Source organism: Simochromis diagramma, unplaced genomic scaffold (genome assembly GCF_900408965.1).
Source record: "Simochromis diagramma unplaced genomic scaffold, fSimDia1.1 OVJJ01000669.1, whole genome shotgun sequence".
Taxonomy (NCBI): Eukaryota; Metazoa; Chordata; class Actinopteri; order Cichliformes; family Cichlidae; genus Simochromis; species Simochromis diagramma.
The window spans coordinates 3,376,501-3,400,116 of record NW_024387458.1 but is presented as its reverse complement, the minus strand read 5'-3'; the positions used below and the strand labels follow the sequence as shown (position 1 = coordinate 3,400,116).

Below are 23,616 nucleotides of genomic sequence, written 5' to 3'. Positions count from 1 at the left end.
ATCAGTGCCAAACATGGAATGATGCAGTGAACACAGCGTAGGGTCATGTGTTAGTGGTGGGAACAGTCATATGGTTATTGTTCATGTGTCCAACAGCAGAGGGGAAGAAACTGTTCTTGTGGCGAGAGGTTCTGGTGCGAATGGACCGGAGCCTCCTGCCTGAGGGGAGCAGGTCAAACAGACTGTGTCCAGGGTGAGAAGGGTCAGCTGAGATCCGAGCTGCACGCCCCAGTGTCCTGGAGGTGTACAGGTCCTGCAGAGATGGGAGTCTGCAGCCAATCACCTTCTCAGCAGAGCGCACAACACGCTGCAGTCTCTGTTTGTCCCTGATAGTGGCTCCAGCGTACCACACAGTGATGGAGGAGGTGAGGATGGACTCGATGATTGCAGTGTAGAACTGCATCATCGTCCGTGTTGGCAGGTTGAATTTCTTCAGCTGCCTCAGGAAGTACATCCTCTGCTGGGCTTTCTTAATGACGGAAGTGATGGTGGGCTCCCACTTCAGGTCCTGGGTGATGGTGGTACCCAGGAAGCGGAACGAGTCCACAGAGGTGATGGGGGTGTCAGTCAGGATGATGGGGGGGAGTGGGGCTGTGTGCTTCCTGAAGTCCACAATAATCTCCACTGTCTTCTGGGCATTCAGCACCAGGTTGTTGTGGCTGCACCAGGACACCAGACGTTCAACCTCCCTCCTGTAGGCAGACTCATCCCCGTCCGAGATGAGTCCGATAACGGTGGTGTCATCTGCAAACTTGATTAGCTTGACAGACTGGTGGGTGGAGGTGCAGCAGTTGGTGTACAGGGAGAAGAGCAGGGGAGAAAGAACACAGCCCTGAGGGGAGCCGGTGCTGATGGTCCGGGAGTCCGAGACATTCTTTCCCAGCCTCACATGCTGCTTCCTGTCCGTCAGGAAGTCAGTGATCCACCGGCAGATGGGATCAGGCACATTCATCTGGGAGAGCTTGCCTCGGAGATGGTCTGGAAGGATGGTGTTGAAGGCAGAGCTGAAGTCCACAAACAGGATCCTGGCGTAGGTTCCTGGGGAGTCCAGATGCTGCAGGATGAAGTGTAGGGCCATGTTGATGGCGTCATCTACAGACCTGTTGGCTCTGTATGCAAACTGCAGGGGGTCCAGGAGGGGGGCCGTGAGGGTCTTGAGATGGGAGAGAACTAGGCGCTCAAATGACTTCATGACCACAGATGTCAGAGCCACGGGTCTGTAGTCATTTAGTCCAGTGATCCTAGGTTTCTTGGGGACAGGGATTATGGTGGAGGACTTGAAGCAGGCAGGCACATGACATGCCTGCAGTGAGGAGTTGAAAATGCCAGAAAACACTGGGGCCAGCTCGTTTGCACAGTGTCTGAGGGTGGCAGGAGACACACCGTCTGGGCCGGGAGCTTTTCGAGCATTCAGATTCTTAAACTGCTTCCTCACATCTGCTTCATGAATATGAAGAGTTGTGGTGGGAGGAGGTGGTGTGAAATCCTCTTTTGTGTGGGGTGAGGAGGGGGGTGTTGCAGGTGAAGTGATTGAAGGTGGTGATGGCTCTATGGAGGGGGGAGAGGTGGGGGAATGAGTGTCCAAAGTGTCTCTATTGTTGGGGCCGTTGGAGGTGTGAAGGCTGCCTGATGGCTCGTCAAAACGGCAGTAGAAGTCGTTGAGGGTGTTGGCCAAGAGCAAGTCGTCAGTGGAGTGGGGGGTTTTAGGCTTGTAGTTGGTGATATTCCTAAAACCTTTCCACACAGAGGCCGAGTCATTCTCTGAGATCTGCTGCTGCATCTTCTCAGAGTGCTGATGTTTAGCAATGTCCACTTCTTTAGTGAACCTGTACTTGGCCTCTCTGTAGCAGTCCCTGTCTCCGCTTCTGAACGCCTTACTCTTTTCCAGCCACAGCTTTTTTTATATTATATATATTATAATATATATTATATTATATTATTATATTATATCAGAGGAATCAATATTTCCGTATCGATCCGCACACCACTACTGATTTCCTCTTCAAGGCCAGCTGGAACAGCAACTCTCCACCAGATCGTCTGCTAACCAGCGTTATTGTCGCCTCACTCATACGCTTCATTGCAATTTATGCTTGTACTCGTTTTGTTTCTCTTGTGCCTAGTTGTGGACTCCCTTCTTCTTATCACCTGCCTGCCTCCCTGCTCTCACAGTTAGACCACCTCACAGATTGGACCCCCTTAAACTTTTGACCATATAGTGCAACCTTGGGTCTAGCAATGGAAGCGAAGGGCTTCCATCAGTATTTTATCTTTCCCAAATTACAGATGCTGATTGATTTTGAGGGTAGAAAGACCAGTGAAAATGTCAGGCTTCAGATTTCATTGTGCAAAAAAAATGGTTTGAAAGTGGGTCAACAGACATTATTCCTCCCATAGCACCAAGATAAACACAATGTTTTTTTCCCTACCCTTTCTCTTGTTTATGTATGCTTTTGCATTTAGACACACACACACCAACGCAAATCCATGGAAAAATGGCGCTTCCTCCACTTCCGTACCATTGATTCATTAATGTTGAATTCTCTCGCAGCTGCTCTATTCCCATGTTGTTGCAGTAAATTAATGACTAACCTGGTATTGTGGATGGATTATCTCAGTTGTTCTCCTGACTGAAGTTTGGTCTGTTTACCAGCATCCTGCCATGCCATTGCATTTGTCCCTAACCATCAGGAACCCTCCCGTTAACTTTTATCGAGTGGAAAAGTGTTAGCGTTCCTCCTCCAGCTTCACAGTGACTCCAGCTATTTTAGCATTATATTGTGCTAAAATTACTTGTAATTAATCTCTGTTTCTCTTCCACAGCATTTCTTTTATCCTGTCTTCCTTCTCTCACCCCAACCGGTCCTGGCAGATGGCCCCGCCCCTCACTGGGCCTGGTTCTGCCGGACATTTCTTCCTGTTAAAAGCGAGTTTTCCCTTCACACTGTGGGTGTGCCGGGTCATATGATTGTGTGGGTGTTTTTTTTATTATTGTAGGGTCTACCTTTCAATATAAAGCATCTTGAGGTGACTGTTGTTGTGATTTGGTGCTGGATAAAAAAAATGTTTTAGTAATAAAAATAAATACAAAAATAAATGAACGTGAACATATTCGTCTATAGTGGAAAAGTATGTATTATTTAAGCTTTTTCAGCAAGACAATGAACCCAAACACGCAGCCAAGGACACTCTTGACTGGTTGCACAGAAAGAAAGAAAAATAAAGCTGTTAGAATGGCTCAGCCAATCACCTGACCTGGATCCAACTGGAAATCTGTGGAAAGAGTTCATAGAAAGGGCCCACAGAACCTTTAGGATTTGAAGACTGATTGTGTGGTGAATGGGCCAAAATCACACCTGAGGAATGCATCCAACTAGTTTCTCCATACAGGAGATGTCTTGAAGCTGTCATCACATATAAAGGCTTTTGTACAAAGTATCAAATACATTTAAGTAAACATGTTAAATACTTTTTCACTGTGTCATTTCTCATTATTACACATAATTTATGGGCATCTGTGGTTTGGTTTCTTTCTATGTGTGGACTGGATAGGTTGTTATCTACATATGGTGAGAATTTCATGTCAACAGAATCTTTAGAAATGTATTTATGCAGAAGAGAAAAAGTCACAGTTGGTAAGTGGGATGTATGTTTTGCTTTTTGTGTAAGGGTGACCTCACCAAATTTAATGATCACATCATCAGCCAGGCAGATTTTCTAAAGATGTTTATTTCAGCCTTGAGTCTTTGCCTCCCAACCTGCTGTTAAAAGGTCAAATTAAGATTACAGGAGGAGGAAAAAACAACCTCTGAAAGGAGTAACGTGAACATATATTGCAAGATGGAGCCAAACCTTAAATGAAATGACAGATTACAAGCCATTAGAGTTCTCGAAATAAAACAGCAAACATCCACGAGTACATCAGAAAGGTTGCAACAACTGACAGCGTGCTCAGCAAATACCTTAGGCAGCAGAAACCAGAGAAACAGGAGGAGACATCACGGCAGGACTCTATGTACCACCGGCAGATAAAAGAAGCTGCTAACATCCAGAAACCCAACAGGTGGCTGGACAAAGCTGGACTGAAACCCAGCACAGAGAATGTGTTGAATCATGGCAGCACATGAACAAGCTCTGAGCACAAGCTCCATAGAGGCTGGAGGTCTCGAGGTCAAAATGGGTGGCCGAGAATGTACAAGCTAAGATCCTGTGGGACTTCCAGATACAGACGGACAAAATGGTGATGGCTAACCTGCTGTACATAGTAGTGGTGGACAAGCAGAGGAAGACGGCCATAGTGATAGACATAGCTACATCAGGAAGAAGGAACACGAGAAGCTGGAGAAGTACCAAGGGCTCAGAGAAGAGCTGGAGAAGGTGTGGGGGGTGAAGGTAACACTGGTCCCAGTGGTAATCGCAGCACTAGGTGCAGTGACTCCCAAGCTAGGCGTGTGGCTCCAGCAGATCCCAGGAACAACAAGGATCCTCAAACCCCAGGCGCCTGATAGAAGACCCGAGCTTGAAGGATAGATCGCCCACAGGGGCAAGAGGGTTTTTTTTGTGTTCCTTACATGGTGGAGGATGGCTTTGCCTCAATGCCAAAACAGAAAAATATGAACAGTCAGAGGTTAAAGTGGGATTTGGAGAGTGGGGGAACAATAAGATCTGTTATAGTCATTCAGCATGGGGAAAATACGAATTCAAAATCATTTCTGTTGTGAGCTCCAGTAGATTTTCTTAGTGGCCAAGCTATGATCAGCTGACCTGCTGCTTTTTGTAGATTTACACCACTGAATTCAACGATGTCAGCAGATGTTACACAGCTATCTTGGTTGAGTTTCATTTCCTCCACTAACAGTATACTGTATGTTCTCCTCATGCTAAACTGTATAAAGTTGGTATAGTGAATGAATTCAGTGAATGAATTGAAGCATCATCAGCTTTAATGTAAATTAAACTCTACTACACTTGATGAAAGCCAACACTGACAACACTTTACTGACAGTACTTTACTGTGAATTCACCACGTTAATGCAAGCATATTATAGGGATGTATAGCCTTCCTAAAATTGGTAAATGATAAGGACTTAGAAATAATATTTAGTTATTGCAAGTCTGATTTTACAAATCAGAATTTATCTGTTGCATGATTAAAATCTGCAGTTTACACACCACGGAAAATAAGCAGTAACTTTGTGGTTTGTAACCTCAGAAGAGAGATAAGATGTTCCATCTCACGTTCAGCACAGAACCTTGGCTCGGTTTCTGAGTGTCTAGATGAGTCTTTAAAAAAACTGGACAGTCTGGGCAATGAGCTACAAGAACATTTTCTAACAATTTAAGTCCAAAGACTCGTGCTGACAGATTTCTTTCTTTGTCACAGCAGCTTTTTCTTCATCACATAGAAAAACAGTTAAATATGTAACTTCTTTACACTGACAGAAAGGGGAGTTTCAGGTTAAAGCGGACTGTTTGGGTTTGTCATTGGTTGAGTCATTGGTTGTTGTGATTTGGCACTATATAAATAATTGAATAGAATAAAAATGTCCTCCAAGGGGTTACTTTTTCCTTTCTTACTGGGAGTACATTTTAAAGTCTGTCCTTTTTCACTTTTACTTGCGTAAAGAAGTTGAATCAGTACTTCAGCTTTTACTGGAGTACTTTGTAACACTACTATCTGTACTTCTACTTAAGTACAGAATGCCTATACTTTTGCCACCTCTGGTCATCTCAAGAACTTTAATGGCTTGTAATCTGTCTCTTCATTTAGGATTTGGCTCATCTTGCAAGAAATGTTCCTTCCAGAGGCTGTTTTTTCCTCCCCCTGAAGTCTTAATTTGACCTTTTAATAGGCAGGCAAACACTCGAGGCTGAAATTAGCTTCTTCGTCTGATGATGTGATAATTAAATTTGGTGAGGTCATCCGTACACAAAAAGCAAAACAAGCCCACACACTTCCTGTGACCTTTTCTCCCTGTATCATCTAACCCCACCCTCTCCACCCAGCTCCTTCTCGTCATCAAAAGTTGTTATGACGACCTGAGTAAACAGAAGAGCAGAGCAGAGACACAGCTGTGATGGTGGGGGTGGTCTATGTGTGCCTGTCCTACTTTACTTTGAACTTGGAAGGTCAGAGATGCCAGGCCACCTCTAGTGGTAGAAAGTAGAGCAGGGCGATATGACCAAAAATATTTATCACTCTATATACATTTGAAAATTTGCGATAACGATATAACTGACGATAGAATTGACACTAGACAAACTACTTTACAACTCCACAACTTTATTAGTGCAAAAAATCCCATCAATGTATTTTCACTTAAACAAGCAGCTGTTTTTTATGTGCATTAAAGTTATATAAAAATTTAACAGTGCAAATGCAAATTCCTTGCTGACAGTTTAACCAAAAGGCATTTCCAGCTGACATATCCTCAGCATTACCATGTATAATATCCACAAAACTTAAAAAGAGGTTATACACACACAATATGGTAATATTATGTTGAAGCACAGTACGTATCACTCCGCGAGGCTCCGGCTTACGATAGCCGTAATTCTCCGACAATCCATCAAGCGCCGCTTTGTAGCTTAGCAAAGTCGCACTAAAACATTTGACAGATTTTCGAGCACCGTGTACATAAAATCGTTTCGAGGTCAGTAAACACAACCAGAATTCATACATAAGGCACACGGGATTATAAGGGGCACTGTCGACTTTCAGAAAAATCAAAGGATTGATTTTAAGTGTGCCGTATTTTCCAAACAACACGGTAATAACGACGGCCGCTAGCATGCTCTACCAAAAATAGTGCTTTGTTGTGTATCTGACAGACGAAAGCTAAACCAGTTCCCCACCACTGAAGTAGCAGCAGTTTTACAAACCAATTCTGGTTCATCTGTTTCATTCAACGATCCACTTTCGCTCTTCTCATTCGTCCAGTTTCTTGGACGAGTGTAAAAACGTTTCTCCCACTGATAATGCTACATCAAGATGAACACAACTTTTGTGGGTAAAGGACTCATTAAAATATGCGAATGACAACAGCTAACTTATCCTTAACCCATTTTATAAGATAAGTAAAATTATTTTCATTTATAACATTGCACATAACTATGATAACTGGTACATAGCTAAATTGTCAGTATAGCTCATAGAGCATGTTAGGAACCCTCATTACTCACCATATTGGTAATGGGCAATTAACATTGCTACACTCATGCTTTTTTGAGGTATAGTAAATAGATTTCAATAGATAAGCAACAGCAGTCTATTGCAAAAGTATCATGGCTCATCTATCACGGTCCTGATCCTTTCTGTAGGTAAGTTCTGCTATTTATGCTACTGTTAGCTGCAATTAGCTTCTGTTAGCTGTTTGCTGCAGTTCCACTTCAGAGACGTTTCACTAACACTGCAAGACTGCGATTTAGCAAATAAATCATAATAGAGTTAGTGAAATCATAGTTTAGAATTGGTTTCAGTTACAAGGAGATTATTTATTTTTTATTTAGTGCTGTCAGCGTTAATCTGACGGTGTTAGCGCGGTTAGCTCGTTAACGCATTCCAGCCCCATGCACGGGCGATCAGCAATAACTCGCTAACTGAGATTTACCTGTTAATGCAGTTATGGCGTTAACGTCATTTTAACGAGATTAATGCTGACAGCACTACATTTATTACAAATGTATTAACCATATTGTGCAACACTTGCACAATACGGTTAGAAAAAATACACAAGCTTGTTGGCTGGATTTGTATAAAAAAAATCAATGGCTGGCAATGGACAGATGCAAGGATATCGATTGTTACACCTTTAAGAAATATGTAGGATGGATGTTGTATCCTAAAATATGATAAGAAGGCTGATTAAGTTTTTTTCACTAACTCATCTAAACAAATAATTTTTTAGAGGGTATAGCAGATTTGGAAGTTTATCCTAAAACAACTATAATCTCCACATTTCAACTTTTATCTCTTAATAGAATTTTGACTTTATTCTTAAACCAACAATAATTTTTTTTTTTCATAATATGAACTTGAAGCGCATCTTTCCTACCACAAGAGCATGAGATGGGCACAGTGAGCCTGATATTGGACAGCTAAGGGGAGCCCAAGTTATCCTGATTCAGCTTGTATGTCGGAAGATACCTGCATAGAGGACTGGTCCTCTCAACAAATTCATGATAGATTTAAAGTGTGTTTTTGTCATTATGAAGATATATATATATATATATATATATATATATATATATATATATATATATATCAGTCTTCCCTTTTGTTGACATTCCTTAAAGTGCAAACTCTTGTCTTTAGAGTCTAAGGAGCTTGGAAAGAAAAGCGTCTGGACTTCTTTAAGTTGCTTGAAGACGTTTCACCTCTCATCCCAGAAGCTTCTTCAGTTCTAAGGTCAAATGGTGTCTTTAGACTTTTCGTATTCCCCCTCTGCCTCCCTGGGCCCACGAAGCAACAGGCACTGCACCCAAAGCACCAAGGGCGGCACAGACGGATACCTTAGGTGTTCTGCGTCACACCACACATAGGATAAAGGCTGCAGTTAGTTTGTGCCTGTCACATCCCCTAATTTTGGAAACAAATTGGCTGGGGTTTAATAATAAATTTTGGGGCAGTATGTGGGGATGTGATCACAACTTTTAGTAGCGTGTAGTGTCTGGGCTCAGGGTGACGCGGGGGGAGGAGACTCACTAGGGCCTCACTACAAGGGCCTGCCACCCCGTGAGAGATTTTCCACTGGAGCAGTCTCGGGATGACACCCAACTCTCAACCTTTGACCAAGTGATAGAAATTGATGGTCAGACCTACGTGCACATTGTATTACTGAATGATCCTAACAGAAAAAAATACAAAAAAAAAACAGTTACCAATGCCTTTATAAAAAAACTGTTATATTTTATTTCACATTTGATAGTAACACACTCTGTTATTGGTTAATCGTTTGATATAATAAGAAAGTTTAATGTAAATAAATACATTAAATCAGATGACAACGTAGCTGACACTGTGTTTATAAGTATTAGGTCAACCAGAACTGTTCAAATTGGCAGCCACACATCAAGTCTTTATATAAACAATATTAAAATATAAAAAAATATATAAAAATATAAGGAAAGAAACAGTTAAATTAATATGAAATTATTGAATTATATGAAATGTTATGGCTTCGTGTGCCACAGCGTTTCTCTTTAAACTACATGGGAACACGTTTACTGGCAGTCAGTGATGTCACTGAAAGGCAAGATTCTGTTGCCATAGTCTCCTGAGTTTATTTTGAAAGCTCACTTGCAGAACTCGCTTAAACAGCTTAGAAAGGACAAGCACACACATTTGAAGAAATATTCACTACATTTTCCTGTTTGAAAGATTTTAAAAATTAAGATGAACAAGGAAACGAGAAAAAATACAAGTCCAGCAGATAAGAAAGATCCAGGAGATCAAAGTAAGTAAACAAATACATCAAATCTGTGTAAAATCCCCCAAATAACAGAATCTACATTTCTAAAAATGTTGACACTCTGTGTATAAAATGAATCATTTGAATCCTGTGTTTGAGTGAAAATAGCAGAAATACAACATGTCTAATCAAAGAAAGGTTACTGGGGCACTTTGTCTTTGGTAAAATAATGGGACAAGTTTATTCTTGGACTCAGCAGTAAAAACAGACCAACAAGTGTCATGAAGATCTAACACTTAGTAGACCTAGTATGCACTGGTGTTGCTCTGTTTTTATCAAAAGGATAAACTTATTAGAATGCCATCAAAATCCTTCCAGTCCTGATGTCGAGCACTCTTTTTCACTACTGTGTTGTTGTTTACAGACTCTAAGAACAGGATGGCTAAAAGAAAGGCCAGTCCTGAAAGGAAGACCCCCGTAAAAAGGAGGAGGGTCACTGAGCAGGCTGCTCCTTCCACCAGCGCAGACGCTCATGAGGTCAAAGGAGTGAAGCGTAAGGTCCAGCAAGATGCAGCGGGCACAACCAGTCCAGCAAAGAAGCCTAAATTTGCTGAGCCTACGAGCGGTGACAAGGAGCAAGCGTCTTCCTCCTTGGACGCTGGTAAAGGTAGACTAATTAGTTGAGTGAGGGGTAGATTAAGGAGATGAAGGAGATATTTGTGTCTATGATCTAATGAGCTGATGTGCTTTTGGTGTTTTCCACATCTGCAGACTGCAGTCAAAGCACAAATGGGTGCATGAAAGATGGCAGGAGGAAGTCTGCAGGAGACAGCAAAGAGCCACCCAAGAGAAAGAAAGGGGACAAAACCAAACACAGCGCCCAAAATTTAGCAGCTGACCAGAGACGTAAGTAGCAAGCAGCTTGGCTTTTATACTCAGGTGAAGAGCAAAATGAACATTTAGGCTACAGCAGAGAGTCATTTGTGTCACAGCTGTAGTAAAACAACATGTGTGTTTGTCTTTTCAGGTGAATTCCAGGCCAGATACGTGGAGGAGCACCATCTTGGAGGAGGCGGCTGTGGAGCAGTGTTTGCTGGCTACCGGATAACGGATCGTTGCCCAGTAAGTGTTCAGATGGTGGGAGTAAGACAGGCAGTAACGCAGATAAGGGATAATATCGTAAGCTGAGACGTGTGCTGTTTCACACCTTTAGTGATGTCATACGGAGGAAATGCTCACCAATGCTCTGTGTCTTTTAGGTAGCCATCAAACACATTCCAAAGGACAGAATCCCCATCAAAGTGACGGTAAGTGTGCAACACTTGAACTGTTTTTACATTCCTGGACTGAGTGCAGCGTTCACCTGTGGAACGTCTCTTCCTCATCATCCACTTTGTTGGAATATATCAGGGTGAAAACGGGAAGCGGGTCTCGGTGGAAGTGGCCATTATGCTGAAGCTTGCAGCTGAAGCGGATGGACCAGTGGGAGCGTCAGCACCCGTGTCTCTGCTGGACTGGTTTGACCTCGGCACAGAGCTGATCCTGGTGCTGGAGAGACCCGTCCCCGCTGTGGACCTGCATGATTACATCACAGCAAATGGAGGATGTTTACCAGAGGAAAAGGCCAAGGTAAGTTGACTGGAAGAGCCTTAGACTGTACAGCATTCAATCAAAGCACAGAGTATCAGAGAAGCATCAACCTGTTGACTCATTACTGTCTTTTTCATCTTTTCCAGGTCATTCTGAAGCAGCTGGTTGATGCAGCAAAGCACCTGGAGGATAAACGCATCTTTCACCGGGACATCAAGAGTGAGAACATTCTGATTGAGACCGGCTCAGATGTGCCTCGTGTGCGTATCATCGACTTTGGACTGAGCTGCTTTGCTAAGGAGCGATCGGTGTACCGCCTCTTCTATGGTAACATATTCAGCTCCTGCTCTTCACACATGTAGCAATTTGTGCCTTTTGTTTTACAAGAAATTGTCATTGTGTCTGTTTATTAGGTACACCTATTCACACCCCTCCCGAATGTTACGGACGCAAAAAATACAGGGCCGGACCCACCACGGTGTGGCAAATGGGAGTGGTGCTGTATGAAGCGCTTCATGTGGGGGACTTTAATACCATGACGTTCCTCCAAAAGGAACTGAAATTCAACAAGGATCTGTCGCCACGTAAGAAAACGTCACGCCTCAACATTCACTGATGGCTTGGATCACTGGAACTATCATCTTCATCTGTTTTCTCCTTTCTTTCTCTCCAGACTGCCGGAACTTCTTGGACGCATGTTTAACCAACGTCCCGGAGAAGCGCCCAACGCTGGGGGACCTCCAGCTTCACCCCTGGCTCAGATAAGCCCGTCTCTCTCACACACAGACACACACTTCATATTGTGTCATATAAGTGTGATACATTACCTAACTTTCTTTTTATTAACTTTTTTACAGGAAAAGTGTGTTTTTAGTTTTTTTGGCCTATTCTAAATTTTGCTATCCTGGAGTTCCTGTAACCCCCCCAGCCGTCCCAGGAAAGGGGATCTCTCTTTGAATGGGCTTTCCCGAGGTTTCTTCCCATCGATCTGACCCCCCGGGGAGTTTTTCCTCGTCTTCATAGAGAGCTTGGGCTGGGTCAGGAGCTCCATCAAAATTGGCCTAATTTGATTAGTTAAATGTAATAAAATACTTTAATTAATCAAATAAAATTTAGTAAAAGTCTGAACATTTAATTTCCATCAAAATAAAACTTGTTAAATTCAACTTTGGTGAGAATACTCTTTTATTACCATTTCAAGGATTGTTTTTTACCCAAAAAAGAAGAAAACTGAAAATGAATCAGGTTAAAGTTTAACTACTGGCCTGCATTTACCAGTAAGTGCAAACTCTCCACAAGTACCACTTAACTCAGGTTTCCCACGGCACCTGTGCAGAGTTTCTGTTTATGACTCCTCTCATTAATAAATCTTGTAAATAGTTCAAGTGATTGCGTCTGCTCTTTGGTCCAACTGCAGTCTCATTTCCAGTCTGTGACATGGGGGTTTCTGTCTTTCTTTCCTTTGCATTATTGTTAGGTTTTTACCTTTCAATACAAGGTGCCTTGAGGCAACCGTTGTTGTGATTTTGTGCTATATCAATCAAATACCCTCTGTAACCCTGTTGTGTTGCAACTCCAAATGGGAACATTTTTCGTGAATGCAACTGCTTCTACAGACATTTTGACTTTAAACATAAAATATTTTTGTATTTGTCAAGTAATACCACACACTACTCAAACAGGTGGTATGAACTTATTTCAAACAACTGCATAATTTGAAGGATACAGCTTACATAAGCCAAATCTTTGTAAGCTGCAAAGACCATTAAAGTCAGGAGTGTTTGTAAATGGGAAAGTTTAACCTACAACAGGGATACTTTGGACAGCATTGTTTGACACAGACAGGAGGATTTTTTATATGAAATATTAATAATGCACTAGAACCTACATTAAATATATTATGTATAATCCAGCTGAATGAAATACAGTGGAACAATGGATTTCCATTCCATCTTGGGTTCTTAACATGCTAGGCTAGGCTCACACCTAGCCTAGCATCGGCAGTAACATCTGTAGCTTATAACATTCAACACTTATACCACACTGTAAGGAACAACAAGATAAGTAAAACAACACACTACATTCTCATAGCTCCCGATTATTTTTTTCCAAATGTTTTTGAGCTTAATCGGCCAGTAAAATACATTATCTAAACTTAACAGGTAGCTAACGAAAGCGAGTGACTCACAGAGATTTTCCAACACAAATAACTCCACAGATGTTATTCCCTCTGGGGTCAGAGTTTGGGGCCTAATAAAAGAGCAGCTTATTAGCACTGATATATTTAAAAAAAAAAAAAGAAAAAGAAAAGGTCTCATTAACTGCTTTGCAGCACTGCATACTTTGTTGAAAGTACACTTGACCGCCAGAGGGTGGCATCAAGATGGCGGTTTTAACGGTCGTGTGTTTTTTCAGGAGCACCGAAAGAGCGCACAATTTGCTAAGTAAGTTTATTCTCCTTCCAGTTGAATATGCCCACAAGATTATTAAACATAAAAAGCTGCAATTTGTACCACCAAACTGTAATGCTAAGACGTCTTCACATGCTAAAGTCAGTGATCATGGCTATGCTAACATCGAAGCGGCTAATGTGGGCCTAAACAAACAAGAAAGCGGAGCAGACTCAGCGCTGCCAACTCTGTCCAAACAACCACCAGAGGAGAAAAGAACAAATCTTCAGAGGAAGATGGTATCTCCAATAAAACAATCTTTGAAGCCATTCTGGGACTTGAGAAGAAATTTGAAACACAACTGGAAGATATCAGAGAACAAAACAGACAGAGTGCAGCTATGGTCGCCAGTTTGGCTAAGGCTGTAGAGTTTAACACTGCATAGATGGTCATTGTAAAATTAAAGTTGCTAAACTAGAAAATGCGAATGAACCGCTGCTTAAAGAAAAATGACAATTTGATATATATTTTTTTAATTTAGAAAAGCGTAGGCAAAAATAAATTTTATATCTTCCTTCTTAATTGATGGCATTGAATGTGATGACCCTAAAATTTTGCAAGATGAAGTTTATACATTCTATTCCAATCTATATTCCTCACAGTTCTCCCAAGCAGACTGTGATGTCTGTTTTGATCAAACAAATAATTTAATCCCTCAAATTGATGAATCATTTAAGGAATTTTGTGAATCTGATTTTAGAATTGAAGAGTTAGATGCATCTGTTAAGAAAATGGCGTTTACTAAATCCCCTGGTCCAGATGGGTTGAAAGTTAATTTCTTCAATTTTTCAGGGAAGACTTAAGGGAAATTTTATTTAAAGCTATATTAGTTTCAAATAAAGCCAATATAGCTTTAATAAAAACAACCCAATACATTTAATCTTATGTAAGCAGTATATACATGAATGTCAATTTTTTTTTAAGACCAAACCAACCTTAGTTCACTGGAAGAACGACTTAAACCTGTTTATTAAATCCTTGACTTTGATTAAAAAGAAAAAGGCTACATATTTTGCTTCCTTTTTGGAAGATTTAGATTTATTGAATTAATACTTTGATAATTTCCTGTATTTCACATGGGTTAAAAAAGATATATTAAATATCTTTTTTTTATGCTTTTTAAAGAACATATTTTAACATTGGACTCAACAACAAATAAATCCTCGCTAACAAAAAAGGAACTTCAAGCGCCAAATTGCTTTATATTTCGTCACTTAAATATACAGGCAGCAAGTAGGGGTGACATGGGCCCCAAGTTTGGGGTGTTATGCCTTAAAGTGGACTAATCAACATAAGGATGGAAGCCACTGTGGAACTTTTTCAGTAAGTTGAGTTTTGTACGTGTTTTGTAAGTTAATCAGTAAATTAACACCAATAGCTAGTTAACCGTAGCAATTCACACAAAAACTGGGTGTTGGGTAACTATGATGTTTTTATTTTAGAAAATAGTCCGTACACATGAATTAATGTACTTTAATATAAAACTGGAAGGTGATACAACCTCAAAAGCGTGGTTGCCTCTAGATTTAAAAAGAGAAATAAGGTCTAGTAGTTTCACTATATAAAGAATAAATGCAAAATTTAAAAAGAACTCTTATAGCTGGATATATCGACGACTTATTCAATTATATGAAATATTATGGCTAAGTGTGCCACAGCGTTTCTCTTTAAACTACATGGGAACACGTTTACTGGCAGTCAGTGATGTCACTGAAAGGCAAGATTCTGTTGCCATAGTCTCCTGAGTTTATTTTGAAAGCTCACTTGCAGAACTCGCTTAAACAGCTTAGAAAGGACAAGCACACACATTTGAAGAAATATTCACTACATTTTCCTGTTTGAAAGATTTTAAAAATTAAGATGAACAAGGAAACGAGAAAAAATACAAGTCCAGCAGATAAGAAAGATCCAGGAGATCAAAGTAAGTAAACAAATACATCAAATCTGTGTAAAATCCCCCAAATAACAGAATCTACATTTCTAAAAATGTTGACACTCTGTGTATAAAATGAATCATTTGAATCCTGTGTTTGAGTGAAAATAGCAGAAATACAACATGTCTAATCAAAGAAAGGTTACTGGGGCACTTTGTCTTTGGTAAAATAATGGGACAAGTTTATTCTTGGACTCAGCAGTAAAAACAGACCAACAAGTGTCATGAAGATCTAACACTTAGTAGACCTAGTATGCACTGGTGTTGCTCTGTTTTTATCAAAAGGATAAACTTATTAGAATGCCATCAAAATCCTTCCAGTCCTGATGTCGAGCACTCTTTTTCACTACTGTGTTGTTGTTTACAGACTCTAAGAACAGGATGGCTAAAAGAAAGGCCAGTCCTGAAAGGAAGACCCCCGTAAAAAGGAGGAGGGTCACTGAGCAGGCTGCTCCTTCCACCAGCGCAGACGCTCATGAGGTCAAAGGAGTGAAGCGTAAGGTCCAGCAAGATGCAGCGGGCACAACCAGTCCAGCAAAGAAGCCTAAATTTGCTGAGCCTACGAGCGGTGACAAGGAGCAAGCGTCTTCCTCCTTGGACGCTGGTAAAGGTAGACTAATTAGTTGAGTGAGGGGTAGATTAAGGAGATGAAGGAGATATTTGTGTCTATGATCTAATGAGCTGATGTGCTTTTGGTGTTTTCCACATCTGCAGACTGCAGTCAAAGCACAAATGGGTGCATGAAAGATGGCAGGAGGAAGTCTGCAGGAGACAGCAAAGAGCCACCCAAGAGAAAGAAAGGGGACAAAACCAAACACAGCGCCCAAAATTTAGCAGCTGACCAGAGACGTAAGTAGCAAGCAGCTTGGCTTTTATACTCAGGTGAAGAGCAAAATGAACATTTAGGCTACAGCAGAGAGTCATTTGTGTCACAGCTGTAGTAAAACAACATGTGTGTTTGTCTTTTCAGGTGAATTCCAGGCCAGATACGTGGAGGAGCACCATCTTGGAGGAGGCGGCTGTGGAGCAGTGTTTGCTGGCTACCGGATAACGGATCGTTGCCCAGTAAGTGTTCAGATGGTGGGAGTAAGACAGGCAGTAACGCAGATAAGGGATAATATCGTAAGCTGAGACGTGTGCTGTTTCACACCTTTAGTGATGTCATACGGAGGAAATGCTCACCAATGCTCTGTGTCTTTTAGGTAGCCATCAAACACATTCCAAAGGACAGAATCCCCATCAAAGTGACGGTAAGTGTGCAACACTTGAACTGTTTTTACATTCCTGGACTGAGTGCAGCGTTCACCTGTGGAACGTCTCTTCCTCATCATCCACTTTGTTGGAATATATCAGGGTGAAAACGGGAAGCGGGTCTCGGTGGAAGTGGCCATTATGCTGAAGCTTGCAGCTGAAGCGGATGGACCAGTGGGAGCGTCAGCACCCGTGTCTCTGCTGGACTGGTTTGACCTCGGCACAGAGCTGATCCTGGTGCTGGAGAGACCCGTCCCCGCTGTGGACCTGCATGATTACATCACAGCAAATGGAGGATGTTTACCAGAGGAAAAGGCCAAGGTAAGTTGACTGGAAGAGCCTTAGACTGTACAGCATTCAATCAAAGCACAGAGTATCAGAGAAGCATCAACCTGTTGACTCATTACTGTCTTTTTCATCTTTTCCAGGTCATTCTGAAGCAGCTGGTTGATGCAGCAAAGCACCTGGAGGATAAACGCATCTTTCACCGGGACATCAAGAGTGAGAACATTCTGATTGAGACCGGCTCAGATGTGCCTCGTGTGCGTATCATCGACTTTGGACTGAGCTGCTTTGCTAAGGAGCGATCGGTGTACCGCCTCTTCTATGGTAACATATTCAGCTCCTGCTCTTCACACATGTAGCAATTTGTGCCTTTTGTTTTACAAGAAATTGTCATTGTGTCTGTTTATTAGGTACACCTATTCACACCCCTCCCGAATGTTACGGACGCAAAAAATACAGGGCCGGACCCACCACGGTGTGGCAAATGGGAGTGGTGCTGTATGAAGCGCTTCATGTGGGGGACTTTAATACCATGACGTTCCTCCAAAAGGAACTGAAATTCAGCAAGGATCTGTCGCCACGTAAGAAAACGTCACGCTTCAACATTCACTGATGGCTTGGATCACTGGAACTATCATCTTCATCTGTTTTCTCCTTTCTTTCTCTCCAGACTGCCGGAACTTCTTGGACGCATGTTTAACCAACGTCCCGGAGAAGCGCCCAACGCTGGGGGACCTCCAGCTTCACCCCTGGCTCAGATAAGCCCGTCTCTCTCACACACAGACACACACTTCATATTGTGTCATATAAGTGTGATACATTACCTAACTTTCTTTTTATTAACTTTTTTACAGGAAAAGTGTGTTTTTAGTTTTTTTGGCCTATTCTAAATTTTGCTATCCTGGAGTTCCTGTAACCCCCCCAGCCGTCCCAGGAAAGGGGATCTCTCTTTGAATGGGCTTTCCCGAGGTTTCTTCCCATCGATCTGACCCCCCGGGGAGTTTTTCCTCGTCTTCATAGAGAGCTTGGGCTGGGTCAGGAGCTCCATCAAAATTGGCCTAATTTGATTAGTTAAATGTAATAAAATACTTTAATTAATCAAATAAAATTTAGTAAAAGTCTGAACATTTAATTTCCATCAAAATAAAACTTGTTAAATTCAACTTTGGTGAGAATACTCTTTTATTACCATTTCAAGGATTGTTTTTTACCCAAAAAAGAAGAAAACTGAAAATGAATCAGGTTAAAGTTTAACTACTGGCCTGCATTTACCAGTAAGTGCAAACTCTCCACAAGTACCACTTAACTCAGGTTTCCCACGGCACCTGTGCAGAGTTTCTGTTTATGACTCCTCTCATTAATAAATCTTGTAAATAGTTCAAGTGATTGCGTCTGCTCTTTGGTCCAACTGCAGTCTCATTTCCAGTCTGTGACATGGGGGTTTCTGTCTTTCTTTCCTTTGCATTATTGTTAGGTTTTTACCTTTCAATACAAGGTGCCTTGAGGCAACCGTTGTTGTGATTTTGTGCTATATCAATCAAATACCCTCTGTAACCCTGTTGTGTTGCAACTCCAAATGGGAACATTTTTCGTGAATGCAACTGCTTCTACAGACATTTTGACTTTAAACATAAAATATTTTTGTATTTGTCAAGTAATACCACACACTACTCAAACAGGTGGTATGAACTTATTTCAAACAACTGCATAATTTGAAGGATACAGCTTACATAAGCCAAATCTTTGTAAGCTGCAAAGACCATTAAAGTCAGGAGTGTTTGTAAATGGGAAAGTTTAACCTACAACAGGGATACTTTGGACAGCATTGTTTGACACAGACAGGAGGATTTTTTATATGAAATATTAATAATGCACTAGAACCTACATTAAATATATTATGTATAATCCAGCTGAATGAAATACAGTGGAACAATGGATTTCCATTCCATCTTGGGTTCTTAACATGCTAGGCTAGGCTCACACCTAGCCTAGCATCGGCAGTAACATCTGTAGCTTATAACATTCAACACTTATACCACACTGTAAGGAACAACAAGATAAGTAAAACAACACACTACATTCTCATAGCTCCCGATTATTTTTTTCCAAATGTTTTTGAGCTTAATCGGCCAGTAAAATACATTATCTAAACTTAACAGGTAGCTAACGAAAGCGAGTGACTCACAGAGATTTTCCAACACAAATAACTCCACAGATGTTATTCCCTCTGGGGTCAGAGTTCGGGGCCTAATAAAAGAGCAGCTTATTAGCACTGGTATGTGTAAAAAAAAAGGAAAAAAAAAGGTCTCATTAACTGCTTTGCAGCACTGCATACTTTGTTGAAAGTACACTTGACCGCCAGAGGGTGGCATCAAGATGGCGGCTTTAACGGTCGTGTGTTTTTTCAGGAGCACCGAAAGAGCGCACAATTTGCTAAGTAAGTTTATTCTCCTTCCAGTTGAATATGCCCACAAGATTATTAAACATAAAAAGCTGCAATTTGTACCACCAAACTGTAATGCTAAGACGTCTTCACATGCTAAAGTCAGTGATCATGGCTATGCTAACATCGAAGCGGCTAATGTGGGCCTAAACAAACAAGAAAGCGGAGCAGACTCAGCGCCGCCAACTCTGTCCAAACAACCACCAGAGGAGAAAAGAACAAATCTTCAGAGGAAGATGGTATCTCCAATAAAACAATCTTTGAAGCCATTCTGGGACTTGAGAAGAAATTTGAAACACAACTGGAAGATATCAGAGAACAAAACAGACAGAGTGCAGCTATGGTCGCCAGTTTGGCTAAGGCTGTAGAGTTTAACACTGCATAGATGGTCATTGTAAAATTAAAGTTGCTAAACTAGAAAATGCGAATGAACCGCTGCTTAAAGAAAAATGACAATTTGATATATATTTTTTTTAATTTAGAAAAGAGTAGGCAAAAATAAATTTTATATCTTCCTTCTTAATTGATGGCATTGAATGTGATGACCCTAAAATTTTGCAAGATGAAGTTTATACATTCTATTCCAATCTATATTCCTCACAGTTCTCCCAAGCAGACTGTGATGTCTGTTTTGATCAAACAAATAATTTAATCCCTCAAATTGATGAATCATTTAAGGAATTTTGTGAATCTGATTTTAGAATTGAAGAGTTAGATGCATCTGTTAAGAAAATGGCGTTTACTAAATCCCCTGGTCCAGATGGGTTGAAAGTTAATTTCTTCAATTTTTCAGGGAAGACTTAAGGGAAATTTTATTTAAAGCTATATTAGTTTTAAATAAAGCCAATATAGCTTTAATAAAAACAACCCAATACATTTAATCTTATGTAAGCAGTATATACATGAATGTCAATTTTTTTTAAGACCAAACCAACCTTAGTTCACTGGAAGAACGACTTAAACCTGTTTATTAAATCCTTGACTTTGATTAAAAAGAAAAAGGCTACATATTTTGCTTCCTTTTTGGAAGATTTAGATTTATTGAATTAATACTTTGATAATTTCCTGTATTTCACATGGGTTAAAAAAGATATATTAAATATCTTTTTTTTATGCTTTTTAAAGAACATATTTTAACATTGGACTCAACAACAAATAAATCCTCGCTAACAAAAAAGGAACTTCAAGCGCCAAATTGCTTTATATTTCGTCACTTAAATATACAGGCAGCAAGTAGGGGTGACATGGGCCCCAAGTTTGAGGTGTTATGCCTTAAAGTGGACTAATCAACATAAGGATGGAAGCCACTGTGGAACTTTTTCAGTAAGTTGAGTTTTGTACGTGTTTTGTAAGTTAATCAGTAAATTAACACCAATAGCTAGTTAACCGTAGCAATTCACACAAAAACTGGGTGTTGGGTAACTATGATGTTTTTATTTTAGAAAATAGTCCGTACACATGAATTAATGTACTTTAATATAAAACTGGAAGGTGATACAACCTCAAAAGCGTGGTTGCCTCTAGATTTAAAAAGAGAAATAAGGTCTAGTAGTTTCACTATATAAAGAATAAATGCAAAATTTAAAAAGAACTGTTATAGCTGGATATATCGACGACTTATTCAATTATATGAAATATTATGGCTAAGTGTGCCACAGCGTTTCTCTTTAAACTACATGGGAACACGTTTACTGGCAGTCAGTGATGTCACTGAAAGGCAAGATTCTGTTGCCATAGTCTCCTGAGTTTATTTTGAAAGCTCACTTGCAGAACTCGCTTAAACAGCTTAGAAAGGACAAGCACACACATTTGAAGAAATATTCACTACGTTTTCCTGTTTGAAAGATTTTAAAAATTAAGATGAACAAGGAAACGAGAAAAAATACAAGTCCAGCAGATAAGAAAGATCCAGGAGATCAAAGTAAGTAAACAAATACATCAAATCTGTGTAAAATCCCCCAAATAACAGAATCTACATTTCTAAAAATGTTGACACTCTGTGTATAAAATGAATCATTTGAATCCTGTGTTTGAGTGAAAATAGCAGAAATACAACATGTCTAATCAAAGAAAGGTTACTGGGGCACTTTGTCTTTGGTAAAATAATGGGACAAGTTTATTCTTGGACTCAGCAGTAAAAACAGACCAACAAGTGTCATGAAGATCTAACACTTAGTAGACCTAGTATGCACTGGTGTTGCTCTGTTTTTATCAAAAGGATAAACTTATTAGAATGCCATCAAAATCCTTCCAGTCCTGATGTCGAGCACTCTTTTTCACTACTGTGTTGTTGTTTACAGACTCTAAGAACAGGATGGCTAAAAGAAAGGCCAGTCCTGAAAGGAAGACCCCCGTAAAAAGGAGGAGGGTCACTGAGCAGGCTGCTCCTTCCACCAGCTCAGACGCTCATGAGGTCAAAGGAGTGAAGCGTAAGGTCCAGCAAGATGCAGCGGGCACAACCAGTCCAGCAAAGAAGCCTAAACTTGCTGAGCCTACGAGCGGTGACAAGGAGCAAGCGTCTTCCTCCTTGGACGCTGGTAAAGGTAGACTAATTAGTTGAGTGAGGGGTAGATTAAGGAGATGAAGGAGATATTTGTGTCTATGATCTAATGAGCTGATGTGCTTTTGGTGTTTTCCACATCTGCAGACTGCAGTCAAAGCACAAATGGGTGCATGAAAGATGGCAGGAGGAAGTCTGCAGGAGACAGCAAAGAGCCACCCAAGAGAAAGAAAGGGGACAAAACCAAACACAGCGCCCAAAATTTAGCAGCTGACCAGAGACGTAAGTAGCAAGCAGCTTGGCTTTTATACTCAGGTGAAGAGCAAAATGAACATTTAGGCTACAGCAGAGAGTCATTTGTGTCACAGCTGTAGTAAAACAACATGTGTGTTTGTCTTTTCAGGTGAATTCCAGGCCAGATACGTGGAGGAGCACCATCTTGGAGGAGGCGGCTGTGGAGCAGTGTTTGCTGGCTACCGGATAACGGATCGTTGCCCAGTAAGTGTTCAGATGGTGGGAGTAAGACAGGCAGTAACGCAGATAAGGGATAATATCGTAAGCTGAGACGTGTGCTGTTTCACACCTTTAGTGATGTCATACGGAGGAAATGCTCACCAATGCTCTGTGTCTTTTAGGTAGCCATCAAACACATTCCAAAGGACAGAATCCCCATCAAAGTGACGGTAAGTGTGCAACACTTGAACTGTTTTTACATTCCTGGACTGAGTGCAGCGTTCACCTGTGGAACGTCTCTTCCTCATCATCCACTTTGTTGGAATATATCAGGGTGAAAACGGGAAGCGGGTCTCGGTGGAAGTGGCCATTATGCTGAAGCTTGCAGCTGAAGCGGATGGACCAGTGGGAGCGTCAGCACCCGTGTCTCTGCTGGACTGGTTTGACCTCGGCACAGAGCTGATCCTGGTGCTGGAGAGACCCGTCCCCGCTGTGGACCTGCATGATTACATCACAGCAAATGGAGGATGTTTACCAGAGGAAAAGGCCAAGGTAAGTTGACTGGAAGAGCCTTAGACTGTACAGCATTCAATCAAAGCACAGAGTATCAGAGAAGCATCAACCTGTTGACTCATTACTGTCTTTTTCATCTTTTCCAGGTCATTCTGAAGCAGCTGGTTGATGCAGCAAAGCACCTGGAGGATAAACGCATCTTTCACCGGGACATCAAGAGTGAGAACATTCTGATTGAGACCGGCTCAGATGTGCCTCGTGTGCGTATCATCGACTTTGGACTGAGCTGCTTTGCTAAGGAGCGATCGGTGTACCGCCTCTTCTATGGTAACATATTCAGCTCCTGCTCTTCACACATGTAGCAATTTGTGCCTTTTGTTTTACAAGAAATTGTCATTGTGTCTGTTTATTAGGTACACCTATTCACACCCCTCCCGAATGTTACGGACGCAAAAAATACAGGGCCGGACCCACCACGGTGTGGCAAATGGGAGTGGTGCTGTATGAAGCGCTTCATGTGGGGGACTTTAATACCATGACGTTCCTCCAAAAGGAACTGAAATTCAACAAGGATCTGTCGCCACGTAAGAAAACGTCACGCTTCAACATTCACTGATGGCTTGGATCACTGGAACTATCATCTTCATCTGTTTTCTCCTTTCTTTCTCTCCAGACTGCCGGAACTTCTTGGACGCATGTTTAACCAACGTCCCGGAGAAGCGCCCAACGCTGGGGGACCTCCAGCTTCACCCCTGGCTCAGATAAGCCCGTCTCTCTCACACACAGAC

At 41.2% G+C, this 23,616-nt stretch overlaps 3 protein-coding genes across 4 annotated transcripts; all 3 read left to right on the top strand.

Moving 5' to 3' along the window:
• The first annotated feature begins 7,329 nt into the window (after positions 1–7,329).
• On the top strand, positions 7,330–13,210 carry LOC120723064 (serine/threonine-protein kinase pim-1-like). The gene is made up of 9 exons (XM_040014359.1): positions 7,330–9,455; positions 9,835–10,077; positions 10,182–10,316; positions 10,438–10,532; positions 10,670–10,717; positions 10,821–11,039; positions 11,147–11,327; positions 11,414–11,584; positions 11,674–13,210. Exons 1-9 carry the CDS (start codon positions 9,395–9,397, stop codon positions 11,763–11,765), a joined length of 1,245 nt encoding a protein of 414 aa, XP_039870293.1. The 5' UTR covers positions 7,330–9,394; the 3' UTR covers positions 11,766–13,210.
• Positions 13,211–13,337: 127 nt separating this feature from the next.
• On the top strand, positions 13,338–18,075 carry LOC120723065 (serine/threonine-protein kinase pim-1-like). Of its 2 annotated transcripts, none has more exons than XM_040014361.1 (9): positions 13,338–13,444; positions 15,751–15,993; positions 16,098–16,232; positions 16,354–16,448; positions 16,586–16,633; positions 16,737–16,955; positions 17,063–17,243; positions 17,330–17,500; positions 17,590–18,075. In XM_040014361.1, exons 1-9 carry the CDS (start codon positions 13,384–13,386, stop codon positions 17,679–17,681), a joined length of 1,245 nt encoding a protein of 414 aa, XP_039870295.1. In that variant the 5' UTR covers positions 13,338–13,383; the 3' UTR covers positions 17,682–18,075. The 2 variants fall into 2 exon arrangements, with proteins under 2 accessions (XP_039870295.1, XP_039870294.1); XM_040014360.1 differs by lacking the exon at positions 13,338–13,444 and adding an exon at positions 15,090–15,371 and having other exon boundaries at positions 17,590–18,074.
• A 1,135-nt stretch (positions 18,076–19,210) lies between these two features.
• LOC120722963 (serine/threonine-protein kinase pim-1-like) lies at positions 19,211–23,593 on the top strand. The gene is made up of 9 exons (XM_040014155.1): positions 19,211–19,356; positions 21,663–21,905; positions 22,010–22,144; positions 22,266–22,360; positions 22,498–22,545; positions 22,649–22,867; positions 22,975–23,155; positions 23,242–23,412; positions 23,502–23,593. Exons 1-9 carry the CDS (start codon positions 19,296–19,298, stop codon positions 23,591–23,593), a joined length of 1,245 nt encoding a protein of 414 aa, XP_039870089.1. The 5' UTR covers positions 19,211–19,295.
• Positions 23,594–23,616: the final 23 nt, after the last annotated feature.